This window comes from Bos indicus x Bos taurus, chromosome 12 (assembly GCF_003369695.1).
Source record: "Bos indicus x Bos taurus breed Angus x Brahman F1 hybrid chromosome 12, Bos_hybrid_MaternalHap_v2.0, whole genome shotgun sequence".
NCBI lineage: Eukaryota > Metazoa > Chordata > Mammalia > Artiodactyla > Bovidae > Bos > Bos indicus x Bos taurus.
Genome location: NC_040087.1, coordinates 77,429,799 through 77,457,214, shown reverse-complemented (window position 1 = coordinate 77,457,214; position 27,416 = coordinate 77,429,799). Strand labels below are relative to the sequence as shown.

Below are 27,416 nucleotides of genomic sequence, written 5' to 3'. Positions count from 1 at the left end.
GGAAAGTACAAATTATGGAGGCCTGTGTCAGACAAGATACAAATTTGTATCAGAGGAGATCCAAGACAGTGATGGCTTAAAATACAGTTAAGTATGTATCATAAGATTTGCCTGGGGTAAAAAATATATGTATACAATTCAAGTATGAAAACTTTCTTAACTTTTCCTCCCAGGAGCTGAAGCACAGAGATTAAGATAAATATTGCAAATAAGGCATTTAAATTTTCAGAACTAGAGCTTGTTGAATTATTCTTTCCTTTTCTCTTAATTCGGTATGTCAGTACTTTCAGGAGAAAAGAAATTTTAAACTCTGAGGAACCTAAAAATAATTTTCTACTTTTCATTAGATAATATTGAAAGTGATATTAAAAGCTAGCTAGTTAAACTAGACAAATTATTTTTGCTTTGTTCCTTTCATGAAATGAATAGCCATTTCAGAGTATATTCTCAACGAGAAAATTATAGTACAAAAATCAAGGAAAATCAAATTTTTAGTTATCTTCTCATCAGGCAAAAATGTATCCTTGTATATCAAATATGTTTAAATACATCAAATATTTTTGAGATAATTCTGAAATTCTCTGAGGAAAACTTAGAATATACTATTGATGTATATATATATATACACATTTGGATTTCCAAGGTGGCTCAGTGGTAAAGAATCTACCTGACAGTGCAGGAGGCTCAGGAGACCTGGGTTCAATCCCTGGTTTGGGAAGATCCCCTGGAGTAGAAAAGGCAACCCACTCCTGTATTCTTGCCTGAAAAATCCCATGGACATAAGAGCCTGATGGGCTACCTTCCATGGGGTCACAAAGGGTCTGCCACGACTGAGTGACTGAGCACCAAGCATATATACATTTGGTTATAAATCAGATTCTTTGCTTCAGATTTCTATTTTGCCTTTCTCGTTTATACCAGTCTCTCTGATTTTTCCCCCAAATAAAGTCTTGACTGTCGTCACCCAAATGCTCCTCTGAGCGTCTAGACTGATGATTCCATCCATCACTCCTGGGATCAGTGCTGGGAGAGTGTGTTAAGAATCACCTGGGGAATGTTTTTTTTTTTTAAAGCACTTTGCATACGTGGCTCACAGGGTTCTGATTTTGTACGTCTGAGGTGAAGGATGGTTGAGAATGTTTACAAACTTCCCTGAATGATGAATGTTAACAATCTTTGGAAACTACTGTTTTAAAACATTCACCTTCTTTGTCCAGGTTTTGGAGATTCATATCACAAAATGGAACAACTGCACTTACACAAATAAATAGAAAGCTTCTTTTGACTTTCCATACTATTTATGGAAAAGTTTTGAAAACCACTGTTTTCACCATCCATCTTCTTTGATCAAGCTTTTCAGGTTCATTGCAAGATTAAGCAGCCACAAAAAAAGAGAGATGATCTCCTTTTCTCGTCTTTCGTAATATTTAAATGATAGCAGCGGTTTCTTCGGAGAAGGCAATGACAACCCACTCCAGTGCTCTTGCCCAGAAAATCCCATGAACGGAGAGCCTGGTAGGCTGCAATCCATGGGGTCACTGAGGGTCAGACATGACTGAACAACTTCACTTTCACTTTTCACTTTCATGCATTGGAGAAGGAAATGGCAACCCACTCCAGTGTTCTTGCCTGGAGAATCCCAGGGACGGGGGAGCCTGGTGGGCTGCCGTCTATGGGGTTGCACAGAGTCAGACACGACTGAAGTGACTTAGCAGCAGCAGCAGCAGCGGTTTCTTAGAATGAAATGCCTGTCCTCGACTGTTGGATGATGTGTGAGTGCTCAGTCCTGTCCAGCTCTTTGCGACCCCATGGGCTGCAGTCCACTAGGCTCCTATCTCCATGGAATTTTCCAGGCAAGAATACTGGAGTGGGTTGCCATTTCCTCCTCTAGGGGATCTTCCTGACCCAGGGATCGAACCTGAATCTCCTGCTTTGGTAGGAGGATCCTTTACCCACTGCCGCACCTGGGAAGCCCCTATTGGATGATGAAAATCCTTAAAAACTCTGCCATGACTTGGAGGAAACTGGACCTTTCTTAAAAATTCTTATCATAAGCCCGTGGTGATTTTTAGTTCTGATATTCTTTTCTTAAAAATTTCTTACACCTGCCTTGTGCCCAAAACAAATCACAAAATTTAAAATGCCTATCCTTTCTAAATGTGGAGTGAAAGGCTGGGGCTTGTTAAAAGGATTGACTGAATTTCCTGAGCAGAGAAGTGGGAAAGAGGCTGGTCAGCCTACATGCGTGAGCTGATCGCCCCAATTTGTAATCAATACAGTGACTCAGGCGACACAGATACAACGGAGACCCTCTCCTACTGCTGGGCTGTTGTAGTTTGGCATGCGGAGTGCAGTATTAAAGAGTTTTGGGTCCTCATACTCTATCCTGAATTCCTTTACCAAATCCAGTGATTTTTAAAGGTCAAAGAAAATTCAGTTTTCACAATTCAAAATGAAACAGCCCAGAATCCTTGAGGAAGTCATGACACTGTTTTGAAGTATTTGTAGAAAGAACCAGAAAAAAAAAAAAATGCTGCTTTTCTTTGGGATTTAGGAAGTAGACTCAATATAAAAGGTGGGGATCTGTTTTCTGTTTTCCATCAGTGTGTTGACAAAAGGAAGCAAGAGACGAAGAGCCTGCAGTTGGAGATGCCCTTTGAAAGGTTTGGCTTCTGCTGTTCGGTGACCCATCTTGGGTGGCCCTTGCAGTCCTGCTGAGACCAGACCATATGTGTAACTATGTTTGCAGGGCTGGATCCCAATGTAGTCGGGCCAAGGCGTTGATGAATAAGCACCCAAATGAGAAGTGCATTTGGACAGAAGGAGGCAGAGAGTACAGAAACAGGGGTTGCTGCTGTGATCTGGGGCCAAATTTTAGCGCTGTCTTAGTTTGCCTGCTCAGGTGCAGAGCTTTGCTTGTTGCGAAGGCAGACCTAGGACTCAGGCAGCTGCCCGTCTTTCCTCCAACCACTAGGAACCCATTAGAAGAAAAGACGCATTGCATTGGGCCAGTTAACTTTCAAAAGTGAAGGGTGCTCAGGGAACAGGAGACGCTTGCTCCAGGCGTTGCAGTCTGCCTTTGTTGTTTAATCTCTCAGTCGTGTCCAGCTCTTTTGGGAGCCCAGAGACTGTAGCCCGCCAGGCTCCTCTGTCCGTGGGATTTCTCTAAGCAAGAACACTGGAGTGGGTTGCCATTTCCTTCTCCAGGGCATCTTCCCAACCCGGGGATTGAACCTGTGTCTTCTACATTTGCAGGTGGATTCTATACTATCTGAGCCACCAGGGAAGTGAGATACTGCCTTGCTCTATCTAATTTGGTTTCATTCCCCAGATTTGGGAGAGGCTAGAACTTGGAGACTCCCCATCATTGAACAATGAGAAGATTCTATTCACAAAGCCCTCGAAAGGTCAGGCTGAGAGGCATGCACAGCTGAATGTTATGGGGATAAAGGTCAGAAAGTGACCTTGGGTAAGACACTTACCTTCTCTAAAGCTCAGGGTCATCTGTAAAATGGGAATAACAAAGACAGCTCCTTCACTGGGATGTGGGGAGCAGTCGATGATATAATCCACTCCAAGCTCTTATCTTCACACATAATGAATCCTCAGCAAATTTCAAGTGTCATTTGTTTATGTTTAAAAACTGATGGTTTTCATATTTGACTTGTCTTAAATTATGATGAAATTCAGTTCAGTTCAGTTCAGTTGTTCAGTCATGTCCGACTCTTTGCAACCCCATGAACTGTAGCATGCCACATCTCCCTGTCCATTACCAACTCCTGGAGTCCACCCACACCCATGTCCATTGAGTCGGTGATGCCATCCAACCATCTCATCCTCTGTCGTCCCCTTCTCCTCCTGCCCTCAATCTTTCCCAGTATCAGGGTCTTTTCCAATGAGTCAACTCTTCACATCAGGTGGCCAAAGTACTGGAGTTTCAGCTTTAGCATCAGTCCTTCCAGTGAACACCCAGGACTGATCTCCTTTAGGATGGACTGGTTGGATCTCCTTGCAGTCCAAGGGACTCTCAAGAGTCTTCTCCAACACCACAGTTCAAAAGCATCAATTCTTTGGTGCTCTGCTTTCTTTATAGTCCAACTCTCACATCCATACATGACCACAGGAAAAACCATAGCCTTGACTAGATGGACCTTTGTTGGCAAAGTAATGTCTCTGCTTTATGAATATGCTATCTATGTTGGTCATAACTTTCCTTCCAAAGAATAAGCATCTTTTAATTTCATGGCTGCAATCACCATCTGCAGTGATTTTGGAGCCCAGAAAAACAAAGTCAGCCACTGTCTCCACTGTTTTCGCATCTAGTTGCCATGAAGTGATGAAATTCATCATGGTTGCAAAACCTTCGAATTGTACAAAAGTTCTTTGAAGTTAAAAAGTAAGTCAGATTCTCTGCCCCTACCTCTGCTCTCCCAACAAAACAGAGTCCCTGGGTTCTAGACTTGCTTCCAGTTCATGTAGGTCTGGGCAAGACTTTTAATCTGTATAGTGGGGATAATACTAAAAACTACTTTGCAGAGGTATCATGAGCTTGGAATAGTGCCTGGCACAGAGCCAGCTTTCAATAAATGTTTGCTCTCATTTTTCAAGTTAAAAAAAAAAAAGAATGGGTAAAACTTAAGCTTGATTCTCTGCTAAAATTATGTACAGTAGTTTATAGACCACCTTCCTACCCTAAGAGTTGATGAAATGCATAAACTTATGAACAACTTCAAGAATGTGCTAATTTTATCATTGGAAGCCTCTTGGAATGTAATCTGTTGCAAAGTTCCAGACAGAGCAGAATTCTTTTCTACAAAATCTATGATATGTGTGTAGTCATTGTCCCTGAAAATATCCAGAAAGAAGAAATCTCCCATTATTGGGATGGTCCAACACATTAGTATTGGAAACTTTTAGATTAAACAGTTTTCTGTTGTTATTGAATAAAGAACACCACTTGCTAGCTCTGGTAGCTTGTTTAGTCTGGAGTTTCCTTACTGGACGGACAAAGAACATTGCAGAATGGAATTACATCCTTGACGGTACTTTGAGTTTTGGATTTTTGGATAACAGAAGAATTTCTCTCACTAAATGTCTCCTTTCTGCTGTAAGACAGTCTCTGCTGAAAGACATACACTCTTTTATCTATATATCATAAGTCGGATCTATTTTCTAGTCTTCACATTCTCAGCACATTCTGTTGAGAATTTATGAGACTGGAACTAACTCTAGGAAATGAAGAAATCTGTCATTTTTAGGAAGTGAAGACAGCTGTCTCTTTACTGCATGATGTAAGATTATCAGGTAGGAGTTAGTAGATGCTTTTTTTTTCTCAATTTTTTTTCACAATTTATAGAAAAGGTAATAAAATCATAATATACTATTTCTAGGATTCATCTTCAAGGAAAAAGGCTGGATAAATGAATAATGACTTCAGAAACCTAAAAGTGACATTTAGATGAATTTGATGAGGCGTCTGATGATTTCTTGCTGGAAAAAAAATTGATACATTTTTATAAATGTGTGGCTGGAATAACTATAACATGAACCATATAATACCAATGGATTCAATTTTAAGAAATGAAAATGTCTGTAGTATTTTCACAAACAATACTCAATACCAAGAGGGTTTAGAAATAATCAGGCCGTGTGATTAGAACATATTGAAAGGTAGTTTTCTTTTTCTTACCTATTTTATAAAGTACTTAATTTTTAATAGTTCTGTAAGTCACCTTGTCTTGGTTTATATCTTGGCGCAGCTCTGTCCCTAAGTTCCTTGATCTGTGAAATGGTTCTCGTAAGAACTGAATGTTATATGTGACGTGCTTAGAACCAGGCCTGACACACAGTAATCAAAGCCCTCAGAAAACAGCTTTGTTGGAGGGTGTGTGTTTCTACACTGTGGTCAGCATAACTGGGGAAGAAATCAACTGATGTGCTCAGTACTTTATTATACTTTCAAAGCATTTCATCATCTTTTCATGGGTTTTTCAGCAGGTTTCTGTGTGTGTGTGTGTGTGTGTGTGTGTTTGAGGACTCTTTTATTTTCTTCAAAGCATTTAGGCTAGGAAGTATCTATTCAGCTTTACATCTGATTCTATCTTTAACACTTTCCCATAAGTGCTGTTGGTTGTTAAGATTGAGAGGCAGAGCGTCACTGAGCAGGAAATCCTGGGGCTACCGGCATTCAGCGAGGGGAAGCGCCATGTGCTGGGCTGTCAAGGCTGTAAGAGGAGGGTGCAGGGTATCCAGAAAGCACAGGACACCCATCACTGGTGCCCAGAGCTGAGCATCGAGATGATCTAGGCTTGAGGAACGAGGTGAGGAATTTCAGCCCTTGGAGATGGAGTAACAGGACACTCAGCTGAGCAGAGAGAGGTGCGCTCGCCCAAGGCTCCAGGAAGGGTCAGTTGGTCCTAGGAAAGTGTGAGGCAGGAGAGAAGGATTTGGGGTGATGGAGAACAGGACAGAAATAGTAGGGCTTTCCCCCTGATTTAAAACCATGGCATGAAATGTATGACTGTGTATTCATTGGTTCTGAATGGACATGTCCTCTGCCTGGAAGGGGCTTCCCTGGTGGCGCAGACGGTGAAGAGTCTGACTGCAGTGCAGGAGACCCGGGTTCGAACCCTGGGTTGGGACGATCCCCTGGAGGAGGGAATGGCAACCCACTCCAGTATTCTGGCCTGGAAAATCTCATGGATGGAGGAGCCTGGCAGGCTACAGTCCATGGGGTCACCAAGATTCGGACATGACTGAACGACTTCACTTTCTTTCTTTCTTTCTTTCTGCCTGGGAGAAGATTAGGCCAGAGGAACAGTCTAACTTTAAGAAACCATGACGTTGGCAGCTCCAGCTTCAGGAATAAGCATCCCCATTGCTCTTCCCATTGTTATTCTGATGAGCTGAAGTACCCTGGAAGATTTCAGTATGCACAAAATAGGCATATGGGGAAAGGCAGGAAACTCTTGTTCCAATATAGATACATAGAGTGGTTTGTTGTTTTGGATTCTGCAAATTGCAGCCATTTTTTTTTAAAGTGGGAGAAATAGAAATATTGAAATAGGAATTGTTTGTAACACCCAAATAAAAAAAAATGAATAAATCAGTGACATCAAATTCAGTTGTTTCCCAAAGTACACGTTGATATCTTTCTTAACAAATTCAACAATGCTGCCTGGTCTAGATGATGTATTTATATCTGTTTACCTGGCAAGTCCTCATTCATATAAAGTTGTAAATGAGCTTAGGAGACAAAAACAAGGAAGAGCGGATGTTTGAAAATGGTATTTATTGACAGTTAATGTTTTCTGTGCCTACAAATTTATGGACAGAGAAAGATTTCATAGGATACTGCTAGATACAAAAAAAAAAAAAAGCTGGTTACAAAACAGTGTTTAAACACAAATCTTTACAAATAAAATATGCAGGGAAAACATAAGGAAAAGAAAATACTGAAGGAAACACACTCTGTATCCCATTGGAGAGTAAGCACTCCAGCTAAAGGAAGTTTCAGGAGGAGTGTGAACCTAGTTAGGTCTGGTAGCACAGATAACAGAGGCGCACATTGGGGATCAAGTGCTCAGTAGGAGGTGGTGTAGAGCTAACAAGGAGACAGTAAAGGAGTGTTAGGTAGTTAGAATAGGAAACAGGAGTCCAAAATGGTGGTGGCAAAAAGACAAGGAAGGGAAAAGCCCGCGAAAATAGAACAAAGGAAGGTCCGGGGACTGGATGGAGGACCTCGGGCAGAACAAACAGCACTCCTGGCTAGCCCAGTTTACATAGGGCAGGCCCAGGGGGAGGAAAAAACATGTGAAAAGAAGAGCCAGAGGGCCAGGGGCCACTCTTCTCCTCGTTGGGTTGGCATGCCCTCACGCCTCGAGGATGTATTTTCCTGCTATTTTCTAAATAAAACTGAGCTGTACCACGGAGCTGTAACGCTGATCTGTCTAAGAGCTATAACACGGTCTGTCCAAGAGCTGTGACGCGCCAAGGGCTTTAGTGTCTGTCGCTTCAAATTTTTGTTGAGATGAGACAGAACTGAGGAGATTACTCTCGCCTGATAAAAGTAAGAAAACTCGCTGGTGGAGGCTGTAGAATGAGTGTGTAGTGGTCTGAGGTGCCCCTTAAATTAATCAGGTCCCTACTTTTCCATGAAACATGTCTGCTATGTCAGGATCATGGGGCATTTGGGAATTCCAGGAGAAAAGAAACCAGGCATGTTTTGTGAGAGCTAAATTCACCTCACCCAACACAATGGTTTGGATGATTGATTCTTTTTGATCAAATGAATGCATTTATGCAAGAATGAATGAATGAAAAAACCTCTGGTGGCAGTGAAGGTTGCTTTTCTGATGGCAAAGAAATGAGCTTGGGGAGAGAAGTCAGAGGGATACTACTGAAATTTTGTTTTCTGAATTTCCCTCTCAAACTGTGACGGCAATGAGATTAAACAACACAACGACAGAGTGTGTGCTCAGTCGTGTCCGACTCTTTGCAATCCCATGGACTGTAGCCCGCCAGGCTCCTCTGTTCATGGGATTCTCTAGACAAGAACACTGGAGTGGGTGGCCATTTCCTCCTCTAGGGGATCTTCCTGACCCAGGGATTGAACCCCATCTCTTGTGTCTCCTGCATTGGCAGGCAATTCTTTACCACTGTGCCGTCTGGGGAGCCCAATGAGATTAAAGTCTACTGTTAAATGTGTGTGTATCATGAACAGACTGAGCCACTGAACTGAACTACTCCTTGCAAGGAAAGTTATGACCAACCTAGACAGCATATTTAAAAGCAGAGATATTACTTTGCCAACAAAGTCCGTCTAGTCAAGGCTATGGTTTTTCCAGTGGTCATGTATGGATGTGAGAGTTGGACTGTTAAGAAAGCTGAGCACCAAAGAATTGATGCTTTTGAACTGTGTTGTTGGAGAAGACTCTTGAAACTCCCTTGGACTGCAAGGAGATCCAACCAGTCCATCCTAAAGAGATCAGTCCTAGGTGTTCTTTGGAAGGACTGATGCTAAAGCTGAAACTCCAATACTTTGGCCACCTCATGCGAAGAGTTGACTCATTGGAAAAGACTCTGATGCTGGGCGGGATTGGGGGCAGGAGGAGAAGGGGAAGACAAAGGATGAGGTGGCTGGATGGCATCACGGACTCGATGGACCTGAGTTTGAGTGAACTCTGGGAGTTGGTGATGGACAGGGAGGCCTGGTGTGCTGTGATTTATGGGGTCGCAAAGAGTCGGACATGACTGACAACTGAACTTTGAACTTATCATGAACAGGACTGTAGCTAAATGAATCCACTTGAACTTGTAAAGGCCCCAGAGATTGAGCACACAAATAACCAGAAGACGAGTTGTTGATTTTGCTGTGTCACCAGTTGTAATGACGCCAGATGACCAGAGATAGGTCAGTGACTGCTGTCTTCTTTGGGGGCTTTTTAGAATGAAAGAGATGCGGTACGTCTGCTGGGGTGGTGTGCTTTTCTCTTCTGCACTTTTATTCCCAAACATCACATCTTCTCATTGTAACAGACAAGTCATGTGTAGAGACAGAAACCCTTTGTGAGTTAAGTTAGGAAATCGGAATCACTGATGGGGAATTGGCCACAGACAACAGAGGACATAGCTGTGAAAAGGTGCTGAAGCAGTTGAGAACGGTTGGAGGATGGCGGGTCATCAGATATTTGGCCAACTCAAGTGGAGCGTGTGGATATGAGTGTGAAAGAAGCACAAGCGGAAATCCCCGGGTCTCAGTGTCCTTGAAACAGGAGGTTAAATGAGCTCCGGAAATGCCTTGCGGTTCCCTGCTCTATACCTAGCCCGTGTCATGGTGCCTGGTGCCCTGGTGGATTCCTAGCATTTTCTGTATGAATGAATGAGTGGGAAGCTAGAGGATGAGCAGAGGTTGTCTGGACTTACAGGAGAGACCATCTCAGTGATTCTGATAAAAGACAAAACAGGGACTTCCCTGGTGGTCCATTGCTAAGACTCTGTGCTCCCAAAGTACAGGGACCTGGGTTTGACCCCTGGTCAGGGATCTAGAGCCCACATGTTAAAACTAAAAGTTCATATGCCATAGCTACAAGAGCCTGTGTGCCTCAACTAAGACTTGGTGCAGTCAAATAAATATTAAAAAAATAAAAATAAAAAAGACAGGCCATATTAGAAAGGGTGCTGTCAGGAATTCCCTGGTGGCCCAGTGGTTTAAGACTCTGTGCTTTATTGCTGAGGGCCTGGATTTAATCCCTGGTTGGGGAACTAAGATCTTGCAAGCTGTGTGACATGGCCTGGAGAGAAAAAAGGGTGATATTTATGGCCATCCAGAGACCTGAGGCCCCATGGCCTGGAAGGGGCTCTAGTAACACAGATCAGGAGAAAGGGACCTTGGACATAAGTGGGGTGAGGAAGGAGGAAAGAAGTCACCAGTGAGAATCTGTGGCATGACAGTCTGTGCATGTGTGAGGCCTGCCTGCAGGGACCAGAAACGTTCAGGGCAGGGTTGTTATGGTTCAGTTGCTCAGTCATGTCCAACTCTTTGCGACCCCATGAACTGCAGCACGCCAGGCCTGTCCCTCTCTGTCTCCCAGAGGCTGCTCAGATTCATGTCCATTGAGTCTGTGATGCCATCCCACCATTTCATCCTCTGCCGTCTCCTTCTTCTCCCGCCTTCAGTCTTTCCCAGCATCAGGGTCTTTTCCAATGAGTCACTTCTTTGCATCAGGCAGCCAAAGTATTGGAGCTTCAGCTTCAGCATCAGTCCTTCCAGTGTGTATTCAGGGTTGATTTCAGGGCAATAGGATCTGGGAACAGGGAAGAAGAAGTGAAGCAGAAGGATGTCTGACCAGTAACCCCTGTCCTGTTGGTTTTCAAGTGATGATGGTGTTGGCATGGCTACAGTTGAGGGAGAAGCCACATAGGTACCTAACTCATAATAGAAACTGCTGGACACCAACAGATGGTGATGGAAACTGTGAGAACAGATGCTCATTTAAGGGGTTAAATACAGAGGCCAGGTACATGGACAGCAGGTAAAGGACATGCTGGAAACCATAATTTGGAAGATTCAAAAGACTAATGCAAACCTAAGGGAGTTACAAGGAGAAGTGACCCACAGGGTTGCAAGTACCTCACAGCTAAAAAAAAATAATAAAAGAAGAAGAATATATTTTATTTTGGTCCAGAGAGAGCTAGGATGATCTGAGGAAGGTATATGCCAGTAGAAGTAAAAATGTTGCTGTCACAGAATACAAAACTGGATTTTAACCATTTCAAAGAGAGCAATGAACCAAAGTGTTTTTTCTCGCTGAGTTGCCACTAGCTGTTTCCAAGGAAAAGATTCATCAATGAACATGTTGTAGGTGTGCAGCCTCCACCCACTATTGAGCTATTTGAATACCAACTGCTTTTGATAAAGCTACTGGAAATCATGCTTGTCAAACTTCCTGCACTGCCTTATGAAGGGCACTTCTGTAAACAGAGACTAAAAATACATTGAGTTATAGATACATGAGAGTGATAAGGCTAAGATACACAGAAGCAATTTCCTATCAAAATAATGTGTACCTAGGATACTTAAATATTCCTGCTGGTCTTTATCAGGAGAATAATAGGCCTGCTGTCCTCAATTATATTGATTCAACAGGATGAATGTGTACGACAATATTTCTGTATATAAAAGAAAATTATTGCCTCAATGAATTGCCTCAACTTAATTTTGGATTTTTCACATTCATAAATTGAGACATCCAGGAGACAGGGAAGGACAGGGAAGCCTGGCATGCTGCAGTCCCCTGGGTCGCAAAGAGTCGGACACAACTGAGTGACTGAACAACAGCAGTGTTTGTAAATTGAACTTATTTTACTACTTGATGATATTTTATAAGAAATAAGTTACGATTTCAGTGATTCCGGAGCTGGTTGTTGAGGGGTTTTTTCACTGCATGATTGTTGATTAAAATTGTAGGGCGAGTGCAGAGACAAAGAGAGTAAGTTAAGCAATCAGGCAAGAAAAGGGAAATTTATTAGAGGAAAACAAGAGGGTGACGGGCCCTTAAGGAGAACCAGCATCTTCCCTTTCTGACGGGGTCTTTCTTATACCCTGCCAGTGAAAAGTTCTCTGAAGGGGTGGTTAATTTTTAGCCTGCAGTTGAGTCCTGTGGTCACGTAGCCAAAGGCCTAGAATCTGGTGGTCTCATAGCTTTGAGAAGGCAGATGCCAGTGAGAAAACAGTCTCATAGCTTTGAGAAGGCAGATGCCAGTGAGAAAACAGAGTCTTGTTTGGGCAGGTTGGTCAGTCTCAAGGATCACTGTGATTTTATTGTTTGTGAGGGCAACATAATGAGCCATCTTAACAATGAGCCCCCATGTAGACCCTATGGAAAGTATTACGACTGGATGTAAACACATTTGTTGCGCTTTACTGTACGTGTGGCTTCCCTAGGATTTCCTGGGCAGTGTCTGATTTGGTGCTTTTGTGTTTGTAAAGCGAGGGTGAAAGTGGTTTGATAACTACCGTCGTTCATCAATGGTGCGTTGTTTTGGTGTCGTTCATCAATGGTGCATTGTTTTGGCGTCGTTCATCAATGGTGCATTGTTTTGGCAGCTCAAATATTCCTGTCATGGAGATTTTTGAAAAAATAAGATTCTGGATGTCTCCTTCTCCACGATAACAAATCCTTAGTCAAAAGTCTGTTTTGCTCCTGATGGGATATTGCTAAGACAAGGTACATAGAATTAACGTGCGAAGATGTCACATTTACACATCAAGTAATTTTCAGGCCTTAACTATGGCCAGATCAGAAGAGAAATAAATGGCCTTCCACTGGTCCGGTGGAAATGTATTACAATAAATTTTTTCTTATATCGTCTTGGAACAACATTGTAAAATCACTCTTTGTTTCCTCCTTTGTGTTGTGTTATTTTTAAGGATTTAAGATTTGGTATCCAGTTTTTTGGTTCATAGGAGACTGTCATTCAAGAAGCATCCAAAATTGAGACCACCAAATGCCCCCCCACCCCATAAATCAGAGAATACACATAATTTGAATATTCTGCATATATTTACATATCGATGTCAAGAGTCCCTAACTCCAATTATGTAAAATAAAATTAATTAGTGCAGCCTCCTGTAAAACCCATATTCAAATCCAATATTCAGGACAAGGCAGCCTGGAAACACCTACCACACCTTAAAGGCAATTAGCTTAATTTCTTCTGGGAATAGGAGGGTCAGGTAGATGCACCTACCTTGGTGCATCAAGGGGAACAGACACAGAGGTAGATGTTTGAACACAGGGAATCAGATCCCAGGCAGTTGGTCCTGAGTTTCTGTGTTCTCTTTCCCAGTGAAAACTGCACGTATTTACACATACTGCAAATACTGCCTTGTTCTTCTCGAGTTCCCACGAGCATTGCGTGGCACTCACTCTCTTTGGCAAGGATTCTTTCTCCAGCCCCAGGGAGAGCAGAGAGTGTGCCAGTGCATATTCCTGGTGATAAAACTACTGCGTTTCTCCTGATTAGGCATCCTCATGGGTGAGCACTGCTGGAAGGACCTTGACCCTCCCTTACCTGCCTTTAGAAGTTCTCCTAACTGTAGTTCAGCACCAACTTGGTCCATTATGAACACCTTAGACTATAGTTTAGAACTTCTTTTAAACCTCAGATTTGCTTGGATGGCCTGGGTTGCTGCCTCAAGACTGGACTTTCTCATGCTTGCATAAAAAAGACAAGAGGTGGGACTTATCCTGATGGTCCAGTGGTAAAAATTCTGTCTTCCAGTGTAGGAGATGTGGGTTTGATCCACAACCAGGGGGACTAAGATCCCACGTGTGTGTGTGTGTGTGCGCTCAGTCATGTCTGACTCTTTGCGACCCCAAGTAGCCCACGAGGCTCCTCTGTCCATGGAATTTTCCAGGCAAGAATACTGGAGTGGGTTGCCATTTCCTCCTTCAGTGGATCTTCCTGACTCAGGGATCAAACCCAGGTCTCCTGCATTGAAGACAGATTCTTTACCTGCTGAGCCACCAGGGAAGCCCCTTTAACCTTTCTAGTTGCATGTATTTATTATATACAGTAAATGGAACTTGAGTGTAATTAACAAGCTTGCCAGGTAGCGCTAGTGGTAAAGAATCCACCCGTCAATGCAGGAGATATAAGAGACATGGGTTTGATCCCTGGGTCAGGAAGATCCCTTGGAGTGGGGCATGGAAACCCACTCCATTATTCTTGCCTGGAGAATCCCATAGAAAGAGAAGCCTGGTGGGCTGCAGTCCCTGGGATTGCAAAGAGTTGGACATGACTGAACAACTCAGCACGAATATATGCAGGCTTGCATGGGGACTTCATTTTTGTGATCAGGGTAAGGATGGTTTGGAGACTAACTCACTCTATCTTTCTTCTCTTAGACTGTGGTTTTGAACTTGCTTCCCAGAGCTAACTTCAGCATGCTCAAACGGAAGCAGAGCTCCAGGGTGGAGGCCCAGCCGGTTACTGACTTTGGTCCTGATGAATCTCTGTCGGACAACGCAGACATCCTCTGGATTAACAAGCCAGTAAGTTTCTTTTTTAAAGAAGAATAGAGAGGCACATGCTGATATGAAGCTGCTTTGATTCATTTAATTCAGAAGCTCCTGTCCCTGTGATGTGAAACGTCTGAGTGGCAGTAGAATGTGGGTGAATCTTGGAGTCTGAGAGATGAAAACGATTCCAATGACACAATGAGATGCCGTGTGAGTTACTCACAGAGGAGGCATCAGAGGTGGCTCCCCGACCTGCCCTCTGTGCATCTCCTCCTCAGAGTCACAGAATGTGGAGTTAATGCCACTTCTCCGGCCAACCTGAAGCTGGAGACTGTGATGAGGGATCTCTTCACTTATCCTCACCATGCAGGAGTCCGAGGAGACAATCAGATGTTGGGAATTAAAGGTCTCCTTCTGAGTTGCAAGTAAAGGTTAATGAGATAGAGGGTAGTGTCTGTGAAGAACTTGTCACCTTCTCTGCCTAATTAAGCTGACAAGAACTTGAGGCGAAGCCCAGCTACACCTAGTATCATTGTACATGAGGAGACAGTCTAGCAGCCAGAGCTGGGGCTGAAGGCATTGTTGCAGAACTGGGAAGCTCAGCTTCCAACAGCCGTCCTGTTGTTCAATCGCTCAGTCGTGTCTGACTCTGCGACCCCATGGACTGCAGCACACCAGGCTTCCCTTCACCATCTTCCAGAGTTTGCTCAAACTCATGTCCATCGAGTTGGTGATGCCATCCAACCATTTCATCCTCTATCACCCACCCCCTTGTCCTCCTGCCCTCAGTCTTTCCAGCATCAGGGTCTTTACCACTGAGTCAGATCTTCACATCAGGTGGCCAAAGCATTGGAGCTTCAGCTTCAGCATCAGTCCTTCCAGTAAATATTCAGGGTTGATTTCCTTTAGGATGGACTGGTTTGATCTCCTGCACAGGATCCACTCTCTTATCAAACTCAACAGCAGGAGCTGAAATCAGGAAATGAACTGCCACTCTTGAGCTGCTTGTCTTTCCCTTGACCTTAACTGTAGTAAAGATGATCAGCCTTGGTCCCCTCTGTCCTCTCCCTTCTTATCTGTTCTCTAGACCACTTCTCAGCTGCTCACATTTCTTTTCCACATTTCTGTGTCTGTTCACATCGCCCTCTGCTTAACAATCATTGAAACATCCCTATTACCTACATTGAAAATTTTAAACAGTAGTTTGTATCACATGCAAGGCCCTTTATACTGTGGCTCTAACTTGTACAGCAGCTATCTTTCCTGCATCTATACACTGTCCACTAATCGGTGGCTTCCTGCTCCTCCGAGGTGTCCAGCCAGTTCGCATTGTTTCCATTGTCTTGAGATGCTTTTCCAGTGACGGGCTACCCAGGTGGCTCAGTGGTAAAGAATCCACCTGCAGTGCAAGAGTCCCAGGAGATGCAGGTTTGATCCCTGGGTTGGGAAGTTCCCCTGGAGGAGGGCATGGCAACCCATTCCAGTATTCTTGCCTGGAGAATCCCATGGACAGAGGAGCCTGGCGGGCTAGAGTCCATAGGGTTGCAAAGAGTCAGATACAACTGAAGCGATTTAGCACTCACACACAGACGAGTCCAGTCCTCCTTATCCGTGTCACCCCTGCCCCCATTCACTCTGAAAGTCTCCTGCTTTGACCCTCCCGAACCACTGATGAAATGAACCTCTTCTCTTTCCACTTATCCTACTTTATATGTTCAGTTCAGTTCAGTCGCTCAGTCGTGTCCAATTCTTTGCAACCCCATGAATCGCAGCATGCCAGGCCTCCCTGTCCATCACCATCTCCTGGAGTTCACTCAAACTCATGTCCATCAAGTCGGTGATGCCATCCAGCCATCTCATCCTCTGTCGTCCCCTTTTCCTCCTGCCCCCAATCCCTCCCAGCTTTTCCAATGGGTCAACTCTTCCCCTGAGGTGGCCAAAGTACTGGAGTTTCAGCTTTAGCATAATTCCTTACAAAGAATACCCAGGGCTGATCTCCTTTAGAATGGACTGGTTGGATCTCCTTGCAGTCCAAGGGACTCTCAAGAGTCTTCTCCAGTGTAGATGTAAGTAAAAAATGATTTCTGTATAAATGTATATGTGATGCATCTTAGACTGAAATAGGCATAATATCGCTCATTGGTGATGAGTTGCAACTGTGTTGTTTCCATTGGTGTGTCTTCAGAGCCCAGTGTAATTTCCAACACATAGTAGGTCTTTCCCATTCATGTTTAGGGAATTTTGAACGAAAGAGAAAATAAAGCAGTCATTTTTTCTTAGCGTCCACCAGTACAGAGCTTTCTGAGACCTTCTGAAGAAGGTAGATTTATAGATGTAGGCTTGGAAGACTAACTAGAATGATTAATGCTTAACGAGAATTCATTCTGTAAATTCATGATGGTTTTGTGGGAGAACTCATCTTTTGAGGCTCTTCTGTGTAATTAGATCCTTTGTATTGGAGGCCCAGATGGGTCTAAATTTACACGTGGTGTTTATTGAAGTGCTTCTTAATTGGCATGAAAAGTACATCAACTTTTAAAGTTAATCATCAGTGACTTATATGGTATGGAAATCAGTGGCATTACGTCTTCATGCAAATATTACAACTGTCAGGTTAATATTATAACCCACTCACCAGCCTACAAGTGTCTGAGTCTCCTCAAAGATCTGACAGCCTTTTCTGTTTTTCATCTCAGGTGGTTGTTCGCTTGTATGGCTTCAGAAACCATCGACCATGAAACTGTAACAGCTTTTTTTTCCCACAGAGAGTATATTAAAGGATTAATATGACTGCATATATTATGTGTGTGTATATATATATATATATATATATATATATATATATAGGCTATTCAATAGATAACACATTGAAATTATGTTTAGGAATTGTGTACTGATTTGTTAGTAATATTAATTGTGTGGGTTTAACATGCAAATGCATTAATATTTTTTATCCTAGCTATTAGTTTTCATAAGAAGATATTATATGGATGATTTATGTCCTACGCTTATACACATGTATACACACACGGAAACATCTTTAACTTTTTAATTCCTTCTTTATGTTAGGATTAAGGAAAGACCTCAAACAGCAAGTGCACTGCCAGCATTGCACAAAAATGTGTTTTTTGGCATTTTTGGGAGAGATATCTGGGCTAAATTTATATGAAACATGTTCTCAAAAATAAAAAGGTTCATTTATTATTAACTTTTGAAAATATAGGATGAGAGCAGATTTTAAAATATATTTTCATACACACATGTTAGCATGAGATAATAGAATGAAAGCCCCACATACAGGAAGTGTTATATATCAGTTAACTTTAAGAAGCATCTGGAGTCTGCTGGGATGAGCCCGTGTGCTAGATTCCAGGGAAGATAGAATAAATATGGCCTCAGAGTCTAGGTGCTCACAGTACATAAAAAGTATGAAAGTAATAGCATATCAGTTTTCTACATATTTTCATTGAATGAGGCTCTACTGTGTCCTTATGTCCCAGTAAGTATCAGGGGCTTTAGGGTAGTGTGACCTGGTTCACATTGAGGTGAGGTTTTATTAATGCAGGACCACAGACAAGCTCCTTAACCTTCCTGAGTCTTAGTGCTTCCATGTGGAAATTAGGCTGCTTTGAGAATTAAATGATGTAAAATATATTGAAAATATTTAGCACATTATCAGTATTTAATATGTTAGTTTTGTTCTTCCTTTTCTCCCTAACCCAAGTGTTAGTTGCTTAGTCATGTCCAACTCTTTGCAACCCCATGGACGATAGCCTGCCAGGCTCCTCTGTCCATGGAATTCTCCAGGCAAGAATACTGGAGTGGATAGCCATTCCCTTCTCTAGGGGATCTTCCCAACCCAGGGATTGAACCCAGGTCTTCTGCACTGCAAGCGTTTCTTTACCATCTGAGCCCCCAGAGAAGGCCCCCTTTTCTCCCTAGTGGTGAAATGTTGGGTTGGCCAAGAAGTTTGTTCAGAGTTTTCTATAAGATGTTACAGAAAACCCAGACGAACTTCTTGGCCAGCCCAATATTTCCAACTCAGTATTACGTTTTCCAAATAGTGTGGTTCATAACACAGGTTTCATATGTTTTATGGCATGGGATAGTAACTCTGGGCCATCTCCACAGTGGGTTCACTCTCTGCTGCGCATCTGTGCCATCATCAGCGTCATCTCAGTCTGTATGAACACGCCCATGACCTTCGAACACTACCCTCCTCTGCAGTATGTGACCTTCACCCTGGACACTCTGTTGATGTTTCTCTACACAGCAGAGATGATCGCCAAAATGCACATCCGGGGGATTGTCAAGGTGAGTGTTTCCATGTTATTTAAGCTCAAAACCAAAGCACACTGAATTCATTTAATGTTTTCATGTTAATTTCAGTCAAATAAAACATCTCTTTATTTTATCAGTATTTAATATGTTAAATATTAATATGATAAAATACTGATATTGAAGTACTTTTAAGAGGGTATAATTCCAGATATTGGTGAAAACATGATACATTTAAGAGTATTATAAAAGTGAAGTCAATCGTGTAAGGCATAAAGTCTTGGAATATCTGAGGCCCCACCTCCAGCTTCCTGAAGGCCAGAGGAGGGTCTTTCATGCCGCCTACAGGGTGATCATGCCACCTAACCCAAGGAGGCACCTGTTGATTTATGGAATGCAGAATAAGTGTTATGTGATAAATTTGCCGGGCAATGATAATCAGGAGGATCTCATTTGCCTGAGGCATACTAAAAATGTAAAGAAGTAAAAAGAGAGACTTTAAATGGAAAGGAATTCCAAAACTGTAAGACAAGAATGTGTAGCATGAAATTGGTGCCGCTGGGAGACAATAAATAAAGAAAGAAAAGAAAAGATAAAAGAAAAAAAAATGAGAAAAGGAGGGAAATTTCTATCCTGGGGTATCTCTTCCTCCTATGACACTAACCTTTATAGAGGTTAAATGGAAATCCCAAATGAACTTTTTGGCCAGCCCAATAATCTCATCTCAGTATTATAGATGATCCTGTCTCTAAAGTATTTTGATGGTTTAGTTGCTAAGTCATGTCTGACTCTTGTGATCCCATGGACTGTCCATGGGATTCTCCAGGCAAGAATACTGGAGTGTGTTGCTGTTTCCACCTCCAAAAAGTATTTTAAATTGTGCTATTTAGAGAGACAGTGGTATAATGAAACAGCAGAATGTGTATTAGCGTTTGACAAATGAAAGTTTTGACTCAAATTAGGATTTGAGTCTTTTCATTTACTGGCTGTATAAACATCTCAAGGGAAGTAATTGTGATGAAGAAGAGCCTTATTTTGTATAACATTTTTGAGAATTTAATGAGCCAATGCTTAAGATGTATTTATTGGGTCAACTTCATTGCTTCTTTTTACATGTAATACATTGTATGCTGTCTTTAAAAGAGAGGAATCATAATCAATGCATTACTCTCTTCATTTTTAACTTTTTAAAACATTTTATTAAGGACATTTTTAAATTTACATGAAAGTAGAGATTATAGTTGGAACAAATACTATACTATACTATAACTCAACATCAGTAGTTATCAATACTTGTCCAGTTCTATTTCTTTTTAAGACAACTCTGAGAAATCGGATTATTTTAGAAACAACTTACGCATTGCCAACTGATAAAATCTTTTTTCTAAATATTGTATTGGGCACAGGTAGCAGTAATTTCTTACTGGAGGCCAGTACACAATCCGTATTCATGATGCCCCACTTGTCACGAGTATTTTCTTTTAGAGTTAGCTTCTTTGAGTCATGACCCAAAAAAGCTTCACAAGGTGTATGTTTTTGCGTTTGAAGTTTGAATATTTTATCACGTTAAGGGATTAAACATAAATTTCAGCTCTTGAGAATTGTATCATGAACAGCTTTTACATTTTGTTGAATGATTATTTTTCCCCTTGACTCATAATAGTGTGGCTTTCCTAGTAATCAAACCATCCTTACATTCCCAGAAAACACCTGGCTGGGTCATAACACAGTTTTGTTGTGTTTTAATGTACTATTTCATTATATTTGTTATCACTTTTCTTATTTAAATTTTGTTTAATCTCTATCAGGCTTGATATTAGCTATTCAGTGTGTATATATATGCTGTGTATATGTACTTCTGTGCTCTAAAATAATCTGAGTAATCTTGAAACTGTTTTAGCTTGAAACTTTTGGTAGAAATCTCCTGTGAAACCATTTGATCCTAGTATTTTTTTCATGGGACTCCCTTTCTTTAAATTGGTTTGTTTAGACTTGCTTGGTCTTTACTTGATGAAATAAATTTTTTTAAAGAAATTGTCCACTATTAAGTTTAACTTATTAATAGTGAATGTTTACAATGTACTTATTTCCAACTAAAATATTTGTACAGCTTTTTTCAAAAGTGAAAATTTGTCAAGAAAAGTGTAACCTGATGCTTAAAATAGAACATGATTTACACATATACTTTATTTGGGTCGATAGACTCAAATCCTGTGTCCCTGGAAAGGCTAATCTTCAGGGAGAAAATAGGGAGGAGAAGGTAGTGATGCACTTAACACTTTCCAGTTGTTAAGGAGATAAAGAATGCCAGCACCAGATTTAGCCCCCAAGAGCTGTGGAGCCGTATGCACACCCTGACCTTTTCTAGGATTTGTGGACAATGGCAGTGTCTCCATTGCACACATGCAGATACACAATAGTGGTTCTTCTAGTTACACCGTGACTGGGGCAAGTATTTTTGCAAATGTGCATAGTGAACATTTGTATGGTGAGAACTCAGATAGTGAGAGATCAGTATTTTGTGGAAAATGCTGTAATAGTGGTCTGGAAAAGTTATAGGGGGAAGGGGGCACCAAAAAAATAGTGACAAAATCCGTTTGGGGCTGCCCAGAAAAGTCTTGAAGAAAGAGAATGTTGAGGTCTTGTCTTGAAGGATAAGGAGGTGTGGGCTATGGTGGGGGTCATGGGGAGGGAAGTAAAGGATTTCATGGAAAGAAGAAAGCAATGCTCTGAGACACACGGCCTTGGAACAGACTGGAGCCTTGGGGTGCTCTGCGTAGTCAGAGTGAGGAGTAGCAGATGGTATGCCCAGGGAACAGCCGGGGAGGACCCTTGGAAGGGAGACCAGCTGCATCTCGGAGGACCTTGCAGCCTTGTGAGGAGCTCAGTCTTCCTTCTGTGGTCAGTTAAGAGGCATGGGGATCGGAATATGAGTGACATAGTTTGATTTGTGTTTGAGAAGTTCACGGTGGAGATCACACGCTCCATGCACTGCAGGAGATAGAAATTGAAGCACAGAGTCCTTCTGGCAAAAAATGTCCTTCGAAAGTTTCATTAGAGGCATGTATCTGCTTGAAGGATTTCACATCTTTTATAACATTTCCCAAGCTTGACTATATCTGCCAATTAATTTTCACTCCCCGATCATTTGTTTCTAATTGCCTCTCCCACGAATTCCTGTTCTGAGAAGCACTGTAGCTCAACCAAATTCCTATGGGCAAAAATAAAGCATCGGGGAGATATATGTTTGTGTTTTTGTGAAGCATTCCATGTAGTGCAGACTGTGAAGTCTTCAGACAATTCTCAGTTGTCTATTTTTCATCTGGCAACAGACCTGGCTAAAAAGTAGCATGCATCCTCTGAGCATTGTTGAGGTAATAAATAATAATGCTAAGACACAGTGACAGATGGGCCCTGGGAATGCAGAACAATAAATCATGTGCTTATGAAACTACACCCATGCATATTGTTTTGTGACTGCAAACTATATCCCTGTGAATGTCTTCAGGTAAATGTGTTTGTTTTCTCTGCTTGTTAAATCCTTGCATGGCAATTTAAGTTCCTCTCTTATACTGTATAATTGATTGGCAGCCTCCAAGTGTTTACCTTTATAAAGATTGATAGACAGCTCTTGAATAACTCATCTCCTCAGGCACCAGCCTGCTGATTTCTGCCCATAACTCAAGCACTCTCTCCTCTTCATTTCTTGTTGATGCAACAAGCAAATTAAAACCTTTCTTTCATATTGGGAGAGATTACGGTTTCTCAAGTACCAATGGGCCTTCCTGTGTGTTAGGTTCTGTTTCCATATTTTGGAAGCAGGAGGGAGGGACAATTTATTATTTGCAAGTATTATAACTTGAACATGAATACAGTAGGATTTTAAAAGGATCTGGACATACTGATACATTGAATCATAGCACCGTTTAACCAGTTATGGTGAAGAGTCTTTGAAAATACAAACTGAAAAAGAGACAATGAGTTAAACGTATCAGACGCAAAGTGCAACATGAGATTATGTTACTGAACCAAAATTGGGTCTGTTCACCTTCACCCAGTAAAGCCAATCTACTGACACGGGGTTGTGGTCAAGGCAACTATAGTGTTTATTTCAGAGCCCAGCAAGGAGTATGGGCAGCTAGTGCTAAAAGGACCTAAACTCCCAGAAGGGATTCAGGGAAGGGATTTTAAAGGCCGGATGAGGAAAAGGTCAAGGAGTGCATGACCAGCTCATGGAGCTGGTGGTATGGTAACTACCTTCTGGTTCCAGCTAGTCTGGGTCTAGGGGCTGGTTTTCAGCATGCCGTTAACTTCTTTCACCTTGTGGGATTTTAGTAACTGCATAACAACTCAAGGTTATGGCTCAGAATTTTATCTACAGCCCAGGAAGAGGAATTACAGCTCCTTGACTTTGTTTTATGGTTCAGCTATTATTTGGCCTTATTAAACTGTTTTTCTATGTTTCCATATTTTCTCACTTTCCTGATTGAGTTTGCTCTTTAGAACTCCAGGAAGGCCTAGGAGGCTAGAGCTTTTGTACAAACAAAATGTGGGGGACACAGCAGGGTCCCACTTATCTTCAGTTATACTTCAAAGTGTCAGGTTTCAGAGCCTGTGTTCTGTTCATGAAAAGGTATTTTGTCCTTACGGAGCCTTAGTGAGTATTGATAATGATTGATATGATTTCAATTTCAATTCAGTCATATTTGCAATCTCATTATAATGCAAAAATTAAATAAACCTTGTGCTGCTGTGCTTAGTCATGTCTGACTGTTTGTGACCCCATGGACTGTAGCCCCTCAGGCTCCTCTATCCATGGAATTCTCCAGGCAATGCTATTTCCTCCTCCAGGGGATCTTCTCCATCGAGGGACTGAATCTCTGTCTCTTGCATCTCCTGTGTTGGCACTCGAATTCTTTACCACGGTGCCACCTGGGAAGCCCATATTAAACTTTGACCCAATTCTTATTTGCATGGCATGTCAGCTTTGCTGATTCAAACTACACTAATCTGAGAAATACGCAAAAATTATCTCATAATTTCATCTGTGATCTTTCATGATTATTCAGGAAAAGAGTCTTAACTTTAAGGTAGTACCTTTCAATGTACTACATCTTTCTCTTTTTGCGACCAAGAAGCATTCCTTTAAAGGGACAGTAGTAGTAGTTTCAGTGAACCGATAGGTGCACGGATGCATTCATGAAGCATAAGCATTGACTTCTTACTGTCTGCATTGTAATCTACAGAGGCTCAAAAGACATGGTTCATATGCTTATCTCATTCATTTAATATCATGGTGCAAGGTAGTGGGAATACCGCCTGAAATTGTCTAAAGTTTCAAGATACTATTAATCTTCAGAGCAAACTCAAACATTGACAGTGGAATGGAAGATAGACCTTTTTTAAAAAATACAGCGCCGGAGAATATGTTTAGAGAAGATTTAAGTAGGAAACCCAAACTACAGGAACTAAAATATAAGTTAAATAAATAGCTAGATGGGAGTTACAAAGGACTATTCTGTCCGTTACACGGTATGAACCTTATTTATATACAAGAGCTGAGTTGCTGCTGGTTGCATGATATATGAGCAAAAGCACTGATTAGAGTGGGCTGTGGTCAGACCAAAGTCTGGAGGAAAAAATTGGCATAGACTGCAGGGAATTTTTCAGGAAGACAGAACAGCATGAAGGACAATGAATTCTAAAGGGCAAAAGGTTAAAAAAAAAAAAGATGGGAAAAATCTGAGTGTTATTGGTCTTTGTATCTCGGATCACTATTACACAGCTCAAAGGTTTTTATAAATATTGAAGGACTCCTGGAAACTGAAACCAAAAAAATACTGTGTAAAACTTCTGCTTGGTGGATTATTTCATGTTTTATACCAGGCAAGTTAAAAGAAGCTAGTTTTAATTGACCATTCCATGCAATCTAGAGTGTGGTGGTCTTGTTGGGACAGGCAGATACCACTCTGAATTGCTGGAACATCCACCACAGAGAACATTCCAGATAATTCAACTCAAATGACTTCATAATTCAGAAATAGCTTTCTGTATTATACAGTAGAACTTTTTTTGCTAAACCACTTTTCATGAGGTCATTAGAAATTAGAATGTGCTTGCATTGTTGCTGTTCAGTTGCTAAGTCATGTCAGAGTCTTTGTGACCTCATGGGCTGCAGCACTCCAGGCTTCCCTGTCCTTCACTGTCTCCCAGAGTTTGCTCAGATACATGTCCATTGAGTCAGTTGTGTGTTTGCATGCTTTTGTTTTATTTGGAATCCAACCGGAACTTCTAAAATGACTTAAAATAATCCATCCTTTGATAGAGTTCAAAATATACTCTTAAGTCAGCTTTTCAACATCAATTTCCTTAACCTATAAATCTATATAGTAAATAAAAATCCAGCCAACTCTGTTACTGATGACTTTACATTGTAAATTTGTGAGGCTCATATTTTTCAAATTTGACTTTATTCACACCAACTGAGTGATTTTTGTTAATGCTAGAATTTTCACCTTTTAAAAAAGTTAGCTTTGAAAGATCTATTTTAAAAATGTAACACATGACCATTAGTCAAAAGGCATATGTAGGGATATTCTGGGGAAAATTATGTCTCTTTTCCACCTTTGGCTCCTTGCCACTCTGTTCCCCTCCCTGGGAAATACCATTATTTATCCTCATTTTTTATATTTTAAATAACCCTCAATATAATGAGAAGCTCTCAACTTGTATCTAATTGAATATAATTTGTTACTAAGGCAAATTATGAGCAATAGGAGGTTAACTGTAGTGATACTACGTGAAACATTTTTAAATTTTAAAACAGGAAAAAAATAATACTATTTGGGAAAAATCTTCTATAAACTTATCTTATTTGAGTGCTTCTGTACCCAATAATCTGTAATTATTAACATTCTCTTTCTTGGCTAGCGTTTACGTTTAATCGTTCCTATTTTAAAATAGTTCTCTGCTGAGCCTCATAAAATTTCTGTGTTCATTTTGGAATTATTTTACATTTTTAAAACAAGCACAATTATGCCTAGTTCTTAAAATAAAGATCAAGTGATATTATTTCACTTTTTTGCTCAACATATAAGAACATATTTGTTTAATAAAAGTTGATTTGAAAATATATACTTTAATTTTTCTGTATGCATGCATGCATGCTAAATTGCTTCAGTTGTGTCCAATTTGTTGCAACTCTATATGGACCATAGCCCGCCAGGCTCCTCTGTCCTGGGATTCTCCAGGCAAGAATACTGGAGTGGATTGCAATGCCCTCCTCCAGGAGATCTTCCTAAGCCAGGAATCGAACCTGTATCTTTTATGTCTCCTGCATTAGGAGATGGGTTCTTTACCACTAGCGCCACCTGGGAAGCCCATTTTTCTGATAACACTTATCGAAATAGAATATGTGTGCATTTTACATTTTTTAAAAAGTAACTGAGAATATAAGTTACATAAGGGCAGGTGGTGTTCTATTCACTTCTGTATCACTGGTGCCTGAATGCCGCCGAGAGCATAGAAATGTTCTATTAACTGAGTGAATGAATTAACAGATTTGTTCAATATATCAAACAAAACTTAAGGGAAATTTAAAAGTGCAGCTTAAACATTTGTATTTTATTATCTTTTAGGATGGCAGTCAAAATTAGACTCATTTTATATTGGTTATATTATCTATATTTAGTTTTACAATTAATTAATATTTTAAGTTGTGCAGTGTACAAAACAAACTTAATGCTTATGGTAGAAGATTCCTCATGGGATATTGAAGACAGCTATATTATCCCTTAATTATTTGCTCTATACTTAACATGTACATATGTGAATACATAACCAGTAGCATTTTATGATATAGTTTTTATCTTTGTAAGATATGATCATATGATGGTCATAACGCTAATTTAATAGGTTTTTGTCCTGTTAGTCACCCAAACCCCAAATTTGCTTTTATAACTCTTTTGTGGGTCTTCTTGAATACACACCAAGTCTGGTTGATTTTTGTGCCAGTGGTAAAATTATTTGTGCATTCATTTGAGAACTAGCATTGTTTTCTCTTAACTCTCCACAGGATTAGTTTTCCCACCATGATTATAACTTTATTATAAATTAGTTGGCCTTACGTATAGTATTAACTGGGTATGTACGTAGCTGTATATCTACACAAGATGTGTGTGTGTAGTTGGTGTGTATGGGTGTGTGTGTTTCACTCGGCATTACACCCTCTTATATAAAGTACATGCTTCAGTTCAGTTCAGTTCAGTCGCTCAGTCGTGTCCGACTCTTTGAGACCCCATGAATTGCAGCACGCCAGGCCTCCCTGTCCATCACCAACTCCCAGAGTTCACTGAGACTCACGTCCATCGAGTCAGTGATGCCATCCAGCCATCTCATCCTCTGTCATCCCCTTCTCCTCCTGCCCTCAATCCCTCCCAGCATCAGAGTCTTTTTCAATGAGTCAACTCTTCGCATGAGATGGCCAAAGTATTGGAGTTTCAGCTTTAGCATCATCCCTTCCAAAGAAATCCCAGGGCCGATCTCCTTTAGAATGGACTGGTTGGATCTCCTTGCAGTCCAAGGGACTCTCAAGAGTCTTCTCCAACACCACAG

General features: G+C 41.2%; 1 protein-coding gene across 1 annotated transcript in view; it reads left to right on the top strand.

The window, feature by feature from the left end:
* Window positions 1-27,416, top strand: part of NALCN (sodium leak channel, non-selective) — a 302,068-nt gene that overhangs the window by 6,774 nt on the left and 267,878 nt on the right. Inside the window, exons 2-3 of the mRNA XM_027557923.1 lie at window positions 14,412-14,558; window positions 18,657-18,839. Coding sequence (XP_027413724.1) covers window positions 14,451-14,558; window positions 18,657-18,839 — 291 coding nt within the window. The 5' untranslated portion in view covers window positions 14,412-14,450. The remainder of the gene's footprint in view (window positions 1-14,411; window positions 14,559-18,656; window positions 18,840-27,416) is intronic.